Genomic DNA, 13,698 nt, shown 5'->3' with positions numbered 1-13,698 from the left:
TAACTTAATAACTTTGGTTAGCTATTACTCCAGTTCTACTTGTCCGATCTTGCTGCGGTTAAGTGAGATTATACACAATATTAATATATAATGTTATTGACCATGAAAACTGTATTGTCTTGAAAACTGTGGGTGTTGCTTTTCGCGATTTGACCTGCTCCAACGCTTTTCGAGTCTGCGGGTGAAAGTTTGGTATCTCTATCCTATTCCTCCTATTCCCTGTTTCATACATTCCAACGAGCACAATATACCCTTTTACTTATTTTTTAAGTAACGGGTATAATAATGGAAAAGAATTAGTGGATTAGTTTGTTGGCATTCATAGCATTAGCCGAATGCAACTCACGCTGTGTTAGCTAGTGAACAATATTGATTCAATTGAATCAATTGTGAATCGAGAGAAAAGCAGGAACGTAAATTGAACTCATATGCATATTTATTCGAGCCGTGCAGGCGTGATAACATAGCATTTAACCTCATTCGAGTGTGAAGTACTTTGTTTGAGCTCTGTTTATTGCTTTTACAAAATAATAATAATGATGGAATGGAATGGAATGGAATGATGGGTATCTTGCAAAGCACAGGGCAGCAACAGAAGCTCCCTCTGATCTTTAAGTACTCGCTGCAATAAAATTGAAAGTGGTTTTTAATACTTTTCCGCTCGCTGCACAGATGCAAAGGAAAATTTACATTGGGTCGCTCGTTATCTGGGCAAGAGAGTGCTTATCTTACACATATATATTGGCAGTGCGAGCTCTGGGAAAATGTGCTTATATTCTTTAATGAGTTGCAGACATTAGCTGTTTCCGCTTTCACATGCAAATCAAATTGGAGTCATAGAAGAAACTCGGGCATAGAAATCGATTCGGATTCGATTGAGAGACATTCTAACTACCTTGGGCAACATTCAAGCTGAATGAAGCTGAGTTAACGGCAATTGAAGCCATCGCACTCAGGTGACATTCCAAGTTGGCTACAAAGGGAATCGGTGATTTGTATGACATAGGTCAATGAATTGCCAGTTAGTTATGCCCTTTGCAAGTGCTGACTAGATGACTAGAAGTCTATAAACACCTCACTAACAAATACGAAAGGAGTAAAGAGATAACACTCACATCAATAATCGTAGTTGCAACCGTTGGCACTACAGTTGCTGTTACCATTGCTGTTATCGTTAGCCGTTAGAAGTAAGGTTTGCCTGGAAGCGGCCTGCCATCGATGTCCCAATCAGTTGCACATCTAAATACACCTCAAATTGAATAATGAATGCAAAGTGGCTGAGTGGCCGCCCAATGCTATCGCTGCTCAATGAAATGCATTAAATCAAAGTATCGTTGAAAGCAATTTCTGGCCCCTCCTTTTCAAAGGATCCAAAGGGCAACAACAACAATAATGGCAACAGTGGGAGTAGCTATTGGACAGCTGCCCTGAAAAGTAGGCAACGAAATGGAAATTCACTAAATGTGAGCAACTCTCGCTGCTCGTTTCTCGCTTCTTGCTGCTCATTGTCGCTTTTTGCAACTGGGCTGCTTAGCTGTAAACATCAATTACGCCGCCCAAAAACTATTCACGCGATTAGCCGCGTTTTCTAGTTATTGGGTAATAGCCATTGCCACCGTTGGCAGTTGCCAGTTACCAGTTGCCAGTTACCAGTTGCCAGTTGGCCATTCAGGTGGGTCAGAGATGTAGACGTAGACGAATAGGCGCACCGAAAAAGCGTTACGCTGAATTGAATTAACGGGTCCGGTGTGATGTTGTGCTGTAAATTTTCAACGGTGCATCTGATAAACGTGGCCGTGCCGACATGCGGGCCCATAAAAAGGCCGAGCTAGTGAGTCAGCAGAGTTGGGCTCCAAGAGTTATTTCAAATGTTGAAACTGTGCGAAAAACACAGCGAAATGTAAAACAGACAACGCTGCAAGGCCTGCTTTGTATATGTGTATGTGTGTGTGTGTGGAACTGTATTTGCTGTGCTGTGTGTTCTGTGTGTTCTGGCTGGTCTTAAAAGCGAAAAGCCATTTGTATTCATTTGAAATTAATTTAGCATTCATTCACGGCATGAGACGAGGAGGCCGCAGGAGACGCAACATCAGCAATCGCATGAGGGGCACATGGCGAAACACGATGGGCTGTAGCTTGAGCCGGAGCTGTAGCTGTAGCTGTAGCAGTAACTGGATCCGGAGACAGAGACAGGGACAGGGACTGAGTTGAAGACGGAGCAATATATGGCGGCAACGCTGAGCGGCAGCTAAGCAATGGATAAATACGTGTACGTGGCATACATTTAGACACAATGCAAGACGAGGCAACAAACAACTTGGGTCCTAGGGCCTCGTCCTTGTTCACCTCGTCCTCGGTCGCTTATCGATAAGCAGTTGACGTCGCGCCGCCGTCGACTGGGGCAATTGAAACTACCGCAAGCCACTAGGCGTGCGCTTTCTCCACTAATTTTAACAAATTAATTGGCAACAATAAATTTACTTGCAAAAAGGCGCTCGGATAGCATCTCGAATAGGTTGAAATAGGTTGAATAGTTACAAAAGACAAAACTGTGGGGGTTAAAAGCTATAGATTGTTTCACTAATTTGATTCTCTCAATGACAGACACTTAAGTACAGCTATAAAGCTTATATAGTTAAGATACCCAGCACTAAAAGGTCACCATATCCTGGGTTAGCTTTAAGACTACTTATTCTTAGTTCCAGTTTTGGGAAATGCCACAAACTCTACATACATTTTTAAGCAATTTGTTTTCTCACTGTTTGATAACAATTTCTCTAATTTCACTTTCATTGAAATTATTAACATACACTCTGAATGCAGGCGAATCTCAGTGTTTGACAAAACTTTTCGAATTTCGTGTGAAATGCTTTTATGCTTTCTAAATTTCCCAAATTTCGTCGTTTCTTGCGCTTGCTATGACAAATTTCACAAACTCAACCGTCAACTACACCGAAAAAAAAATCCGAGATTCCGTCATTAAATTAATCCAGCTACGGATTTTCTTAAACCAAGAAAAAATACTTCATTTTTCTCAGCAATATTTTGTTGTTAGATGTTCTGTAAGACTTGTTTTTTTAGATAACATACTTTAGGATTTTTTAACTTTTTTAATATTGATTCGTTGTTATCTTATTCACATATTGTCTTAGTTTAAGAATAATATCATGAATGAATAATTAAAAATACATGCAATCAACATTTTTTTTACATTTGTGATTAAAGTAAAGAAGTCTAAAACTTAATTTTTGAATGATTTTTTTTCTGTGTAAGGAATTTATAAATTATTAATTTGATGCTTTTTGCTTGAAGTAAGCAAATGTATACATTTTGGATTTTGAAGCTTCTATGCTGTTTCAAAAGTATGGTAGAGCATATTATGCCAATTTCATAAAAAAGTATCTCAACTTTTGTTTATTATTTAGACATCTAAAAGATTTCGAAAATTGTCAACTGGTTAACTTTGCTTGCTAAAAATAGTTTCACTGGAATTCACTGTAGATTGTATATAGTTGGGGAATTTCAGATAAAAATATGTTGTTGACTTCTTCTCTATCTCTCTGTCTCTCTCTCTCTCTAATTTCGTTATTTTCTTATTGTCTGTTTGCTAGGGATTTATGCATTGTTCTCTCGATTGGCTGAAATTTACATTCCCAAGCGTACAGAGCGTTTTTGTAGTCAAGCACTCTCAATGCTACTAAAAATTTTGCCACTTTATTTATTAGCTTGTAAGCCGCGCGTTGAAATTCCTCGACTGTTGCCCCGACCCTGGTAGCGCCTCCAGCCTCAGCCTAAGCCCCGACCAGGTCCTGGACGAAGTGTAAGCCCCAGTCTGGGCGCATTGTTGTGCTGTCCGGCACATTTTGGGCAATTGCGGGAGGATGAGGTTACGGATACGCTTTCGACAGCAACATTTGCGGGCCATAACACGCAACATTTGACACGGTCGGCCGTGGAGACCAGAACACCAACATCAACATCAACGCAGCATGTATAGTTACCGGTACAGAGGTACAGGTACAGGTAAAGGCCGGGGTATAGGCCGGGGTATAGGCAGGGCGAATACGAGTACAGCTACATTTACAGGTGTTCAGTGATGGCCCCAGGCGGGGCGGCCTCACAAATCTTTCATGACTGCGACGCGTGTATATAAACTGAAATTGGCCTATAACTGTCTGTTCAATTGTTTTTTGTCGCATGCGGAGGCAGGTGTCGGAATTGTGTAGTGCAGGGCAGGCCAGGACAGTGGGGTAATCGTTGGCAAGGGATGTCGTTGGCAACGCTATGGTAATAGCACATACCTACATATTGCGGTAAAAATCACATTTCTGTGGGCCAACGTAAATCATTCATGTGCGATTCAAAGCCACCAAATGTAGACTATATTAATATGCCAAAACGAAGGCGTGTGTATTGCGAATATTCATTTGTACGTGACTATTGAGCACATTATGCTCGGGTTCGCATTCGATACGAATTGCCGACAATGCGACGCGACGCGACGCGACAAGACGTAAAGAGACGAACAGAGACGAGACGAGAAGCGACGCGACGCGACGCGACGAGACGCGACGAGTTGAGTTAAGTTCAGTTGAGGCAGGTTGTGCTAATAACCCAGATAGCCTAAGAGTTACACTCTCTGTTTCGTTGTCTTTATCTCTCGCTCTCTCTTGTTCGCGCTCTCTCGTAATTGCTTCGGCTCAAGCTCTGCTTATGCGACTGCGGTCTCACTGAGTCGTTTACTACCTGCGACAAAGTCAAACCCTTTGCCAGAGCTTTAAAGTATAATAACAAGTTGCCCACTTTGTTGCTTATTAAAAATGTAAAGAAACAAAAAAAAAATTCAAATTAAAGTTTCATATTATCGTCTCTTGCCACGACTGCGCCATGAGCTTTCGGAGAGCGCATTACCGATTGAGAGAGCTTCGGCAAGCTTCGTGAGATTTACTCTCGCTGAAGGTAGACATCGATATGCGATGCCTGCTGCTTATGAATCAGTTCCAGTACGTGAATCCTGCCGTAAGGATGCACGTGTCCGCACAGTCGCGGCGTTTGATTACTAACATTGTGGCACATTTAAAATAAAACAGCTTAAGTAAAAACGGCCGAAAATAAAAAAGTAAAACAACGGCTATTTAATAACTGAATCCCAGTCAAGAGCAGAAGCAACAACAACAGCGTACGACTCACGTACAAGACGGATACATAAAAATGCGACACTGTTCTCCGTGTGTCCTGTGTCTGTGTGTTTGTATGTGTGTGTAACAGTGTTTTGTGTGCTTGCGTGTTCGAGCGAGTGAGTGTGTAGTGTAGTGCTTATGTGGCATACCTATAAAGCTGTACCTAATGTCATGCATACATATACATAAAAATAATATAATACAAAAGGCATCGTTGTCGTTGTCGTTGTTGTTGTCGTCGTCGCGTTCCTCTTCCCCGCCTCTATCTCTGTCCCTGTCCATATCCATTGTCGTTGCCGTTGCCGTTGGTCGAGTGCTAAACGGAAATATTTGGTAGTCCAGGTTATTAACATCAAGGAAAGAAAAAACAGACACTGAATGGAGAGAAAGGAAAAGCAACAATGGAATCCAAAATAAGCGGCAATTGAAGCGAGAAATGTGTGCACACATAAATGTAGGGAATTCATTAATTATTCCGCATTGCGCAATCGATTGTCAAATAAATCAGTTCTGAAAAACGTACAATAAGCCAATTGAATTGGCTCAATATGGAGCCAGGATCATGCGGGGAATATTCATAGTGCTTTTTAATACAGTTGCTATATCTGGTAAGTGTATATTATCCCTCCATAAAGCCGAGCAATATTAAAAGCTGAATGAATGATACAATGAATACTCGTATTTATAACAGCGGCATTCTTTGCTGAGCTCTTGCGGTTCAGGAATTTGGTTAAGCGATGATTAAGGCTTGACTTTTGTTTGATTTCCTTGAAAGCTGACGTTTGCGGGACAGGCGATAACTCTTTGTAATAGCTGTGAAAAATGTTCATGCAGAAGGGACAGCGGTCAGAGGAACAAACAAATAAATGCATACATACACACATAAATACACACACAAACACACACACACACACACATACATATACACCCATTCACCCACACATATACACAGAAAGAATGACCAAAACAAATAGCGGGCCACACGAACCCCTTGACCCGAGTCACGCAGCTAATTGGACTGACAACGAATATATTTTTGAGTAATGGCCAGGATTATGAATATTTTCCCGTGCTAAATGTATTTCCATGGAATTTTTCTTTGACCCATACAGCTGGGTGGGCTTAGACACAAAATGAATGGAACAACAACAACAACTGCAAGAGCAAGAGCAAGAGCTACAGCTAGATCTAGAGTTATAAGTGGTTGTAATAAATTTAGCCATAATTTATAACAAATGCACTGGATATTACGAGTACTTGCTGCTAGGCAAGTATTAAAGCGTATAAATAAGCACTTATTGAGTGATAAAGTAGGCTCGTTTATCTCAAAGTTCAACTCATACAATTCCAAATAGTAATTACAATAATTTATTCTAGTAAGCACATTTTCCAGCATTTGCTGCCTTCAAATTTTGCTTGCCAGTTGCTTAATTTGTTGATAATATTGTTGAGAAGAATCGATATGCATTACATTCTTTCCATTTTATATTAGTACTTTTGGTTAAGCAATCCTCTCTCATTTTATAATCCCAGCATGCCCTTATAAGTATGCTATATAAAATTCAATGCAATTGATTCGAAAGTAAAATACGAAGTACTGTAAATGGTGGATTATTGAAGAGCTTTTGTAGACAATTGTAAAGTTCAGCATCTGATTGATTTTACGTCACAATGAAGCTCAATTAAAGCTCTCAAATTGTTGGGAACGGACTTTGTTTTATCACTTTTCTTCATTCTTTCTTCCCAATCAGAACTCGAACAATGCATACTTAAGTTTACCAATTCAGCGAGAAGGTTGTATAAAAATATAAAATTGAGTTTATTAACAATTATTATAAAAAAAAAGAAAATGAAGTCCCAATACATTTCCGGGTGGTACATTTATAAACTCTGATCCGACGATAAGATAAGAGACCTAATGAATTTTATTGTCGCATGGCTAGCTGTAAAGTGCGATAATTAATCAGATAAAAATGTAACTAAAGTAGTATCAATAAATATTATCTTTTTAATGGTTTACGTGTTCAGAAATCAATAAATTTAAGTGCTATTAATGCACTGGGGGATAAACGCTCGTATGATAAATGCAAATATTTGCGTATTCATTCGATGGTCGTTTCACAACACTGAAAAGCGCTTAACTCAATGCCCCTATTTTTATAGAGACGCTAAGCTCACCCCCAAGGATGTTCATCTATGTTGAGGCATAGGAAAAGCCATAGAATACAAATATATAAACAAAAGGAAAGTCAGCTGGCAGTTCATCGATCAACTTGGAAACATGTCGACGGAGTATTCGAGGCCCCCACTAAAAGTGATTTGGTTAATACAACTCTGGTTGCTATTGCTGCTATTTGGTAAGTTCAGGATCAAGATGCAATGACATGGCGGTATAAATTGACACACGCCAAGTTGAGTTCATAAACAAGAGTGTCATGACCTCAAATTGCTGTTATTCTTGTTGTTATTATTGCTGTTTGTTTTTATACAGAAAGCGGCTTGGTCATCAGCGAAGTGCCTCCACATTACTGGGAAACACCGTATTCCCAGCCCTACTTTGACAACTCCTCCCGGCGCGAGGTCACGGCAACCGTCGGCCAAGCGGCCCTGATGCATTGCCGCGTACGGAATCTGGGCGACCGGGCGGTAAGTGAATACTGTTGGTTTGCCGATTCGACTATGGGGCTATAGGACTTAAGGTTGGGGTTGGGGTCGGTGTCGCAATTAAAATGCGCTCCGAGCAAACCAAGCATTATATATATATGCGTGTGTTGCGCATAAGGCATACGGTATACGGAATGTGAATATATGGTATATGGGATACGGTATATGTACATATATATTTGCTATAGGGTCTAACAAACGACCTGCGGCGGCCTCGTGGCAGATTTGTAGATTACTTTTAAAAGATTACGCCATAAAGTTGGCGGTCTAACCGCCATATCTTCCCCTCTCACTCTCTCTCTCTCCTTCTTACGCTACTTGTCTCTGTCTCTCCCTACTTATTCAGTCTCTCTGTTTCTCTTTCGCCCATTCTTGTTCTGGTTCGCGCATTTGTAACACGGCTTCACTTCCGCTCTCAGCGATTTGTTAGCAATGCAACAACAGGCGCTTCCTTCATCTACCACGCCTCTCACAGACCTCGCCCTGCCCCTCCCCCTTTTACACCACCCCATAACCCTGCACCACCGCCAGCTGGCCACGTTGAATCCTACCTCAAAACGCGCTGTGGCTGTGCAATTATGCGGTGTAATAAATTTAGCGCTGTCCGTGTCTGTGTCCGTGTCTTGGGCTGTGCCCCTGCCACAGTCGCAGAGCCAACGACAACGATGTCAACGACAATAACAACGACAATGACAACAACAACAACAAAAACAACAACGTTGTTCGCTTGGTGACACTCACCCAACGATTTTTAGCCAGACAGTTGAATTGAGTAATTAACGCTCTGAAACTGAAAGACAAACCACGGCGCACAGTCAGACAGTCGGACAAATGGACAGACAGATAGTCAGATTACCAGTCATTCAGCTAGTTCACAATGTGTTCTAATCCAAGTCAAGACAAACGCATTTTCTCGTGTTATATGCAGTTAATTGGAGTCAAGTCTCACAATGCAGCGTCAATCAAGGATGGGATCAAAGATTCTTTCCCATTGTATCTCTCTCTTTCAAATCCATACAGACATCACGTATTGTTAATTATTCACTCATTCTTTCTGGCCGGGTATTAGTATCTCAGTTTCTTTTAGTTAGTCAGCAACAGCATATTGAAATAAACTTGTCTATTTCAATGCGCTTCAATTAAATTTGAATTTATTTTGACAGTTTATGCTATTCACAAATTTAATAACTTCTCTATCACTTTTTGGGCATTTATTAAACAATTCACAAACAATTGCCAAAAAGTTATTCACAATATTTCAAAAGTTTTTAATACAAAAAGAGCTATTTCAGTCGCATAATAATAATTATTTTCTTCATAAAACCAATTTGGAAAAATGAATATGCGCAATTTTCGCATTTAGTATGTTTATAGATTCAAAACGGTTAAATAATTGCCTTATGAACATATGTCTAATTAGAGCTTAAAATCAATTAGTTTGGGTACAGTGAGTACCGTCCACTTAGTAAATCATTTGAAATGTGGGATTATGCAGCTGACAGACGAGCAATAATAGTCAACCAATGAATACCCTGTAGCTGGCTAAAAGTATATAAAGGTAATAGATAAAGGTTAAGCAGTCTGCCTTTATAAAGTTAAATTTTCTGTACATTTGTTTTAGTTATTATTCCTATTCTGGATAGCCAAACTTAGAGGTAAGGTATTTGCTAGTCGAGCAGACTCCTTCCGAAATGTACTATAATTACTTATTCAATGACCTGCGGTGACTTAAACATAATTGAACTTGGTATGTGAATTCAGTTCCGTTTCAAATTCGAAAACTCAATTTGATACAAATATTTATCTCATATATCTCTTATAAGTAATTAAATAATTAAAATTCGAAACAGCACATTTCATTAATTATTGTATTATTGACAAAATGATTAAATCATATGAATAAAATTAAAAATTGAATTAAAGACTTAAGAGTGAATTTAAATTGAGTTTTGCGGGCATTTGATGTCGTCTTTTGCAGGTGTCCTGGATACGCAAGCGGGACCTGCATATACTGACAGTTGGTATACTGACATATACGAACGATCAGCGCTTCCAGTCGTTGCACTCGGAGGGCTCCGATGAGTGGACGTTGCGGATATCATCGCCACAACCTCGAGATTCTGGCACCTATGAGTGTCAGGTGTCTACTGAGCCAAAAATCAGTCAAGGTTTTCGTCTGAATGTTGTTGGTGAGTATGCGGGTAGAAGCGGGTGTGTGTGTGTGTGTGTGTGTGTGTGCGAGTGTGTGTGTGGCAGTTTGCTTTTTAAGCAAGAAAGCAATTATTTGTATTGTGCGGTTTTACAGTGTCGCGTGCTAAAATTCTTGGCAATGCGGAGCTGTTCATCAAGAGCGGCAGCGACATTAATCTCACCTGCCTGGCTATGCAGTCGCCGGTGCCACCATCGTTTATCTACTGGTACAAAGGCAAGCGGGTCATGAATTATTCGCAGCGTGGCGGCATTAATGTCATCACCGAGCGCTCGACGCGGACCAGCAAGCTGCTGATAGCCAAGGCCACGTCGGCGGATTCTGGCAACTACACGTGCTCGCCAAGTAGCTCAGGTGAGTTGTCCTTTGGCTGTTGTCGTTGTTGTTGTTGTTGTGGTTGTTGTCGTTGTTGTTGCTGTTGCCGTCAGCATCTCCATCTTCATCTACTTTAGCCACAAAGTCCTTATCCGTCTGAGTATGTGTCAGTTGACAGTCTCGTTCTATTGCCGTTGGCAATTAATGTGACGTTTCTTGCCAACGGCACATCCATCTGCCTCTCTCACTCACTCTCTTTCTTTCTTACTCCCTTTCTCTTTCTCATCTTTATGTGCGGCTTTATCTACGTTTATGGCTGAACCTATGCAGACTCCGCCTCGGTGGTGGTGCATGTCATAAATGGCGAACATCCGGCCGCCATGCAACATGGCAACAGCAGTGCCAGCTCCTTGAGATGGAGACCCGTGCCTTTACTTGCCATCACGACGACGACGACGACAGCTGCATTTGCTGTCACTTGGAACTGTAACTGGAACTGGTACTGTAACTGGAGCAACGTCGGTTTGTTTGTTACTTGGCTTCCCGCGGCGCTTGCCAACTCCTGGAGACGCCACTGGAGCACGAGTTGGAGCTGATGCTGCGGCAAACTGCTGAACGACAGTCCCGGCCTAGTTGGGGCAGTTGCAATTACTCGTATCTTCTGTTTAGTGTTAATGATGATGCATTTAATGTGTGTGTATGTGTTTTGAACGTAAGTAAAGTTGAGAAACTGTGGTAAACTGTGGTGTACATAATGCAAGTCCTTTAAACGAGTATTATCTATAAGAATATTCAAATTTAAGAGAGCATTCCAATGACAGCCATGCTGACTAAATGAAAGTATTAAGATGGAAACTTTTTAAAACAAACCTAAACTAAGATTACATCGTATATACAATATCAAAGCAAATGATAACGAAAGTAAAGCTAACTAAAACTTTACAACTTTTCCTTTCTACGCTCTCCATTTCATTCCGTTCAAGCTGAAAAACATTTTCTTTATTATTTCGCCAATTTCTTTGTGGGCTTTATAAATTAAATATTTCGATAAACACAAGTTTATTTATCATAGAAATTCATTCAAGCAAAAACCAAAAATAAAAGTAACAAACGCAAAGTAAAAAATAACAAACAACAAAAAAAAAAAAAAACGAAAATATAAACAAACTTTTCCGCACGTGCCGCAAAGTATGCAATATAAAAGTTTACAAAATTGAGTTGAAAGCGCTTTTGACTAGAACCGCCCAGCCTTTTGTTCCACTTTTTTGTTGACGTTGACAAACTCATTAGTAATTCTTTCGTCCCCATATTTGAGATGCACACAAAATGTATATATATATATATATATAGTATATACATACATGTTTATAACCATACAGTCCACCCAAATTACAAATTATGCTATTTAATTTTCAGTTCACATTTAGGCATAAACCAAAATTAATAATAGAATAACAAGAATAATGAAATGTGCCCTTGCTCTCCTGTGTATATATTATACCTATATTATAAATATTTGCTATTTTGGCTTGCCTCATTCGTTATTTAAGCAAAATAAATACATTTTAATAAACACAAACACGCGCAACAGAAGCAAAAATAACAAAATACAACAAAAGCAAGCAACTGTTTTTCCAATTCAAAAACGAATCATAAATATTTAACAAAATTCTGTGTATAATGTATTTATAAGTTTGTATCTGGTTGTCTGCCATAAAGTTCTCTGTAGTCAGTCCATCATCGTGTAAAATATTGATTAATAATAATTGATATATATAGATAAATATACATATATGTATATGATTATATGTTAATAATTAATTGTAAATTTAGCGCTCGATTTTAAGCGGTCTTGATAAGACTTTTAAGCGATAAGTATAACGCCCAAGTTGACAACTTTCAAATCGTATAAAAATACAAAACAAATAATGTTTTCTGTTTTAAAACAAAATGACAAATGTTTCTCCATAATAAAAGTATGGTTATGGTTAAAAAAAAAAAAATACAAGAAATCAGTTTACTTATTGGGATCGGTGATTAACCTAATACCGCAATAAATTTAGACGGGCTGGCAGCATTGGCATATCAGTTGGCAGCACTGGTGCTTGAAGTGTTACTTGGCAGTGATTCCACACACGTTTTTATCGATTCGGCTGAGTTGGCAGCACTGTCATCCTCCATTGCAGTGTGGTCATTAATTGATCAAAGCTAACGAGCAAAAAACTGAACGCTTCATTTATCGTATTATGGCAGTATTTAATTAACGTGGCAAATCGGATGCTTCATTTGCTTTCGATCTTCTTCATTATGTATACGACATGTTGGCCACTTTGACCCTTAAATCCGACAGTTTTTGTGGCTACAATACCCTCAAAATGAAAGACTAATTAAGCGGCTTATTTGCGCGTATTAATAGACCAACTTGTGGTCAACATATGGATTCGTGTGTGCAAGTGTGTGTGTTTGTGTGTGGGTCAACAGCTACAATAACAATGAAAACAATACAACAGCAGGAGTAACAGCAGCAGTTGCACAGCCACATTCACAGCCAGAACTGTAACCATTTATTTATATTTCGATTTAAAAATAGCAAACACACAAATGGACTTATAAAACTCTGTAGCAGCTTACGTGCCAGCACCAAAGGGGATTGTCCAACCTGGGGGGGGACAAAAGGGTAAAAAAGTCAAAAAGAAATAAATGGTTTTTCAAGTCTTATTTACTCGAGAGAACTGACGTCGCATTCGTTGGCAACAGAATCAATGTAAAGGTCACAATTTATTCAATTGCCCTGGCCAAGATATTTTTATAGCGTGTTCATGCGCTACATCTGAGGCAACAACAACAGCAACAATAACAGCAACGTCCTATGGCCGAGACCTAATCCCAAATCACAACGGAATTACAGACTGGTAATGGTTATGTAGCGGATGAGGCGTCGGAACTGCGACCGGGTTCAAGAATCCAGCGTATAATGGCCAATTGATAGCCAAAAGGCATTAACACGCCAAAGAAATTCCCCAGACTAAAACCAAGATGCTACTGCTGCTTCTTCTGCTGACTCAAAGAGAGCAAATTTTTTGCACACACACACACACACAAGCAAACTCACACAGATACACACAGACCCACACACAGAAACTCACAGACGAAAATATTAAGTTCAAATGTAGCAGAAATCCAAAATACGTGCCACGCAGTAGTAAACAGGCACCAGGGCGACCCCTGGCGACCGCCCTTAGAACCTGCCAACCCTGAAGCTCAAAACCCGAACCCACATCCAGACCAGTGTCTTGTTTAGGTGTGGCTTATGTGTGTGTGTGTGTGTGT

The 13,698-nt window shown here is 39.9% G+C and overlaps 1 protein-coding gene across 1 annotated transcript; it reads left to right on the top strand.

The window, feature by feature from the left end:
- Positions 1 to 5,002: 5,002 nt before the first annotated feature.
- LOC117790627 (limbic system-associated membrane protein) lies at positions 5,003 to 11,493 on the top strand. Its single transcript, XM_034630124.1, has 6 exons — positions 5,003 to 5,788; positions 7,344 to 7,537; positions 7,672 to 7,826; positions 9,823 to 10,033; positions 10,150 to 10,407; positions 10,699 to 11,493. Exons 2-6 carry the CDS (start codon positions 7,462 to 7,464, stop codon positions 10,962 to 10,964), a joined length of 966 nt encoding a protein of 321 aa, XP_034486015.1. The 5' UTR covers positions 5,003 to 5,788; positions 7,344 to 7,461; the 3' UTR covers positions 10,965 to 11,493.
- The last annotated feature ends 2,205 nt before the right edge of the window (positions 11,494 to 13,698 follow it).

Source organism: Drosophila innubila, assembly GCF_004354385.1.
Source record: "Drosophila innubila isolate TH190305 chromosome 3R unlocalized genomic scaffold, UK_Dinn_1.0 2_E_3R, whole genome shotgun sequence".
Lineage (NCBI taxonomy): Eukaryota > Metazoa > Arthropoda > Insecta > Diptera > Drosophilidae > Drosophila > Drosophila innubila.
This window is presented reverse-complemented; position numbering and strand designations above follow the sequence as displayed.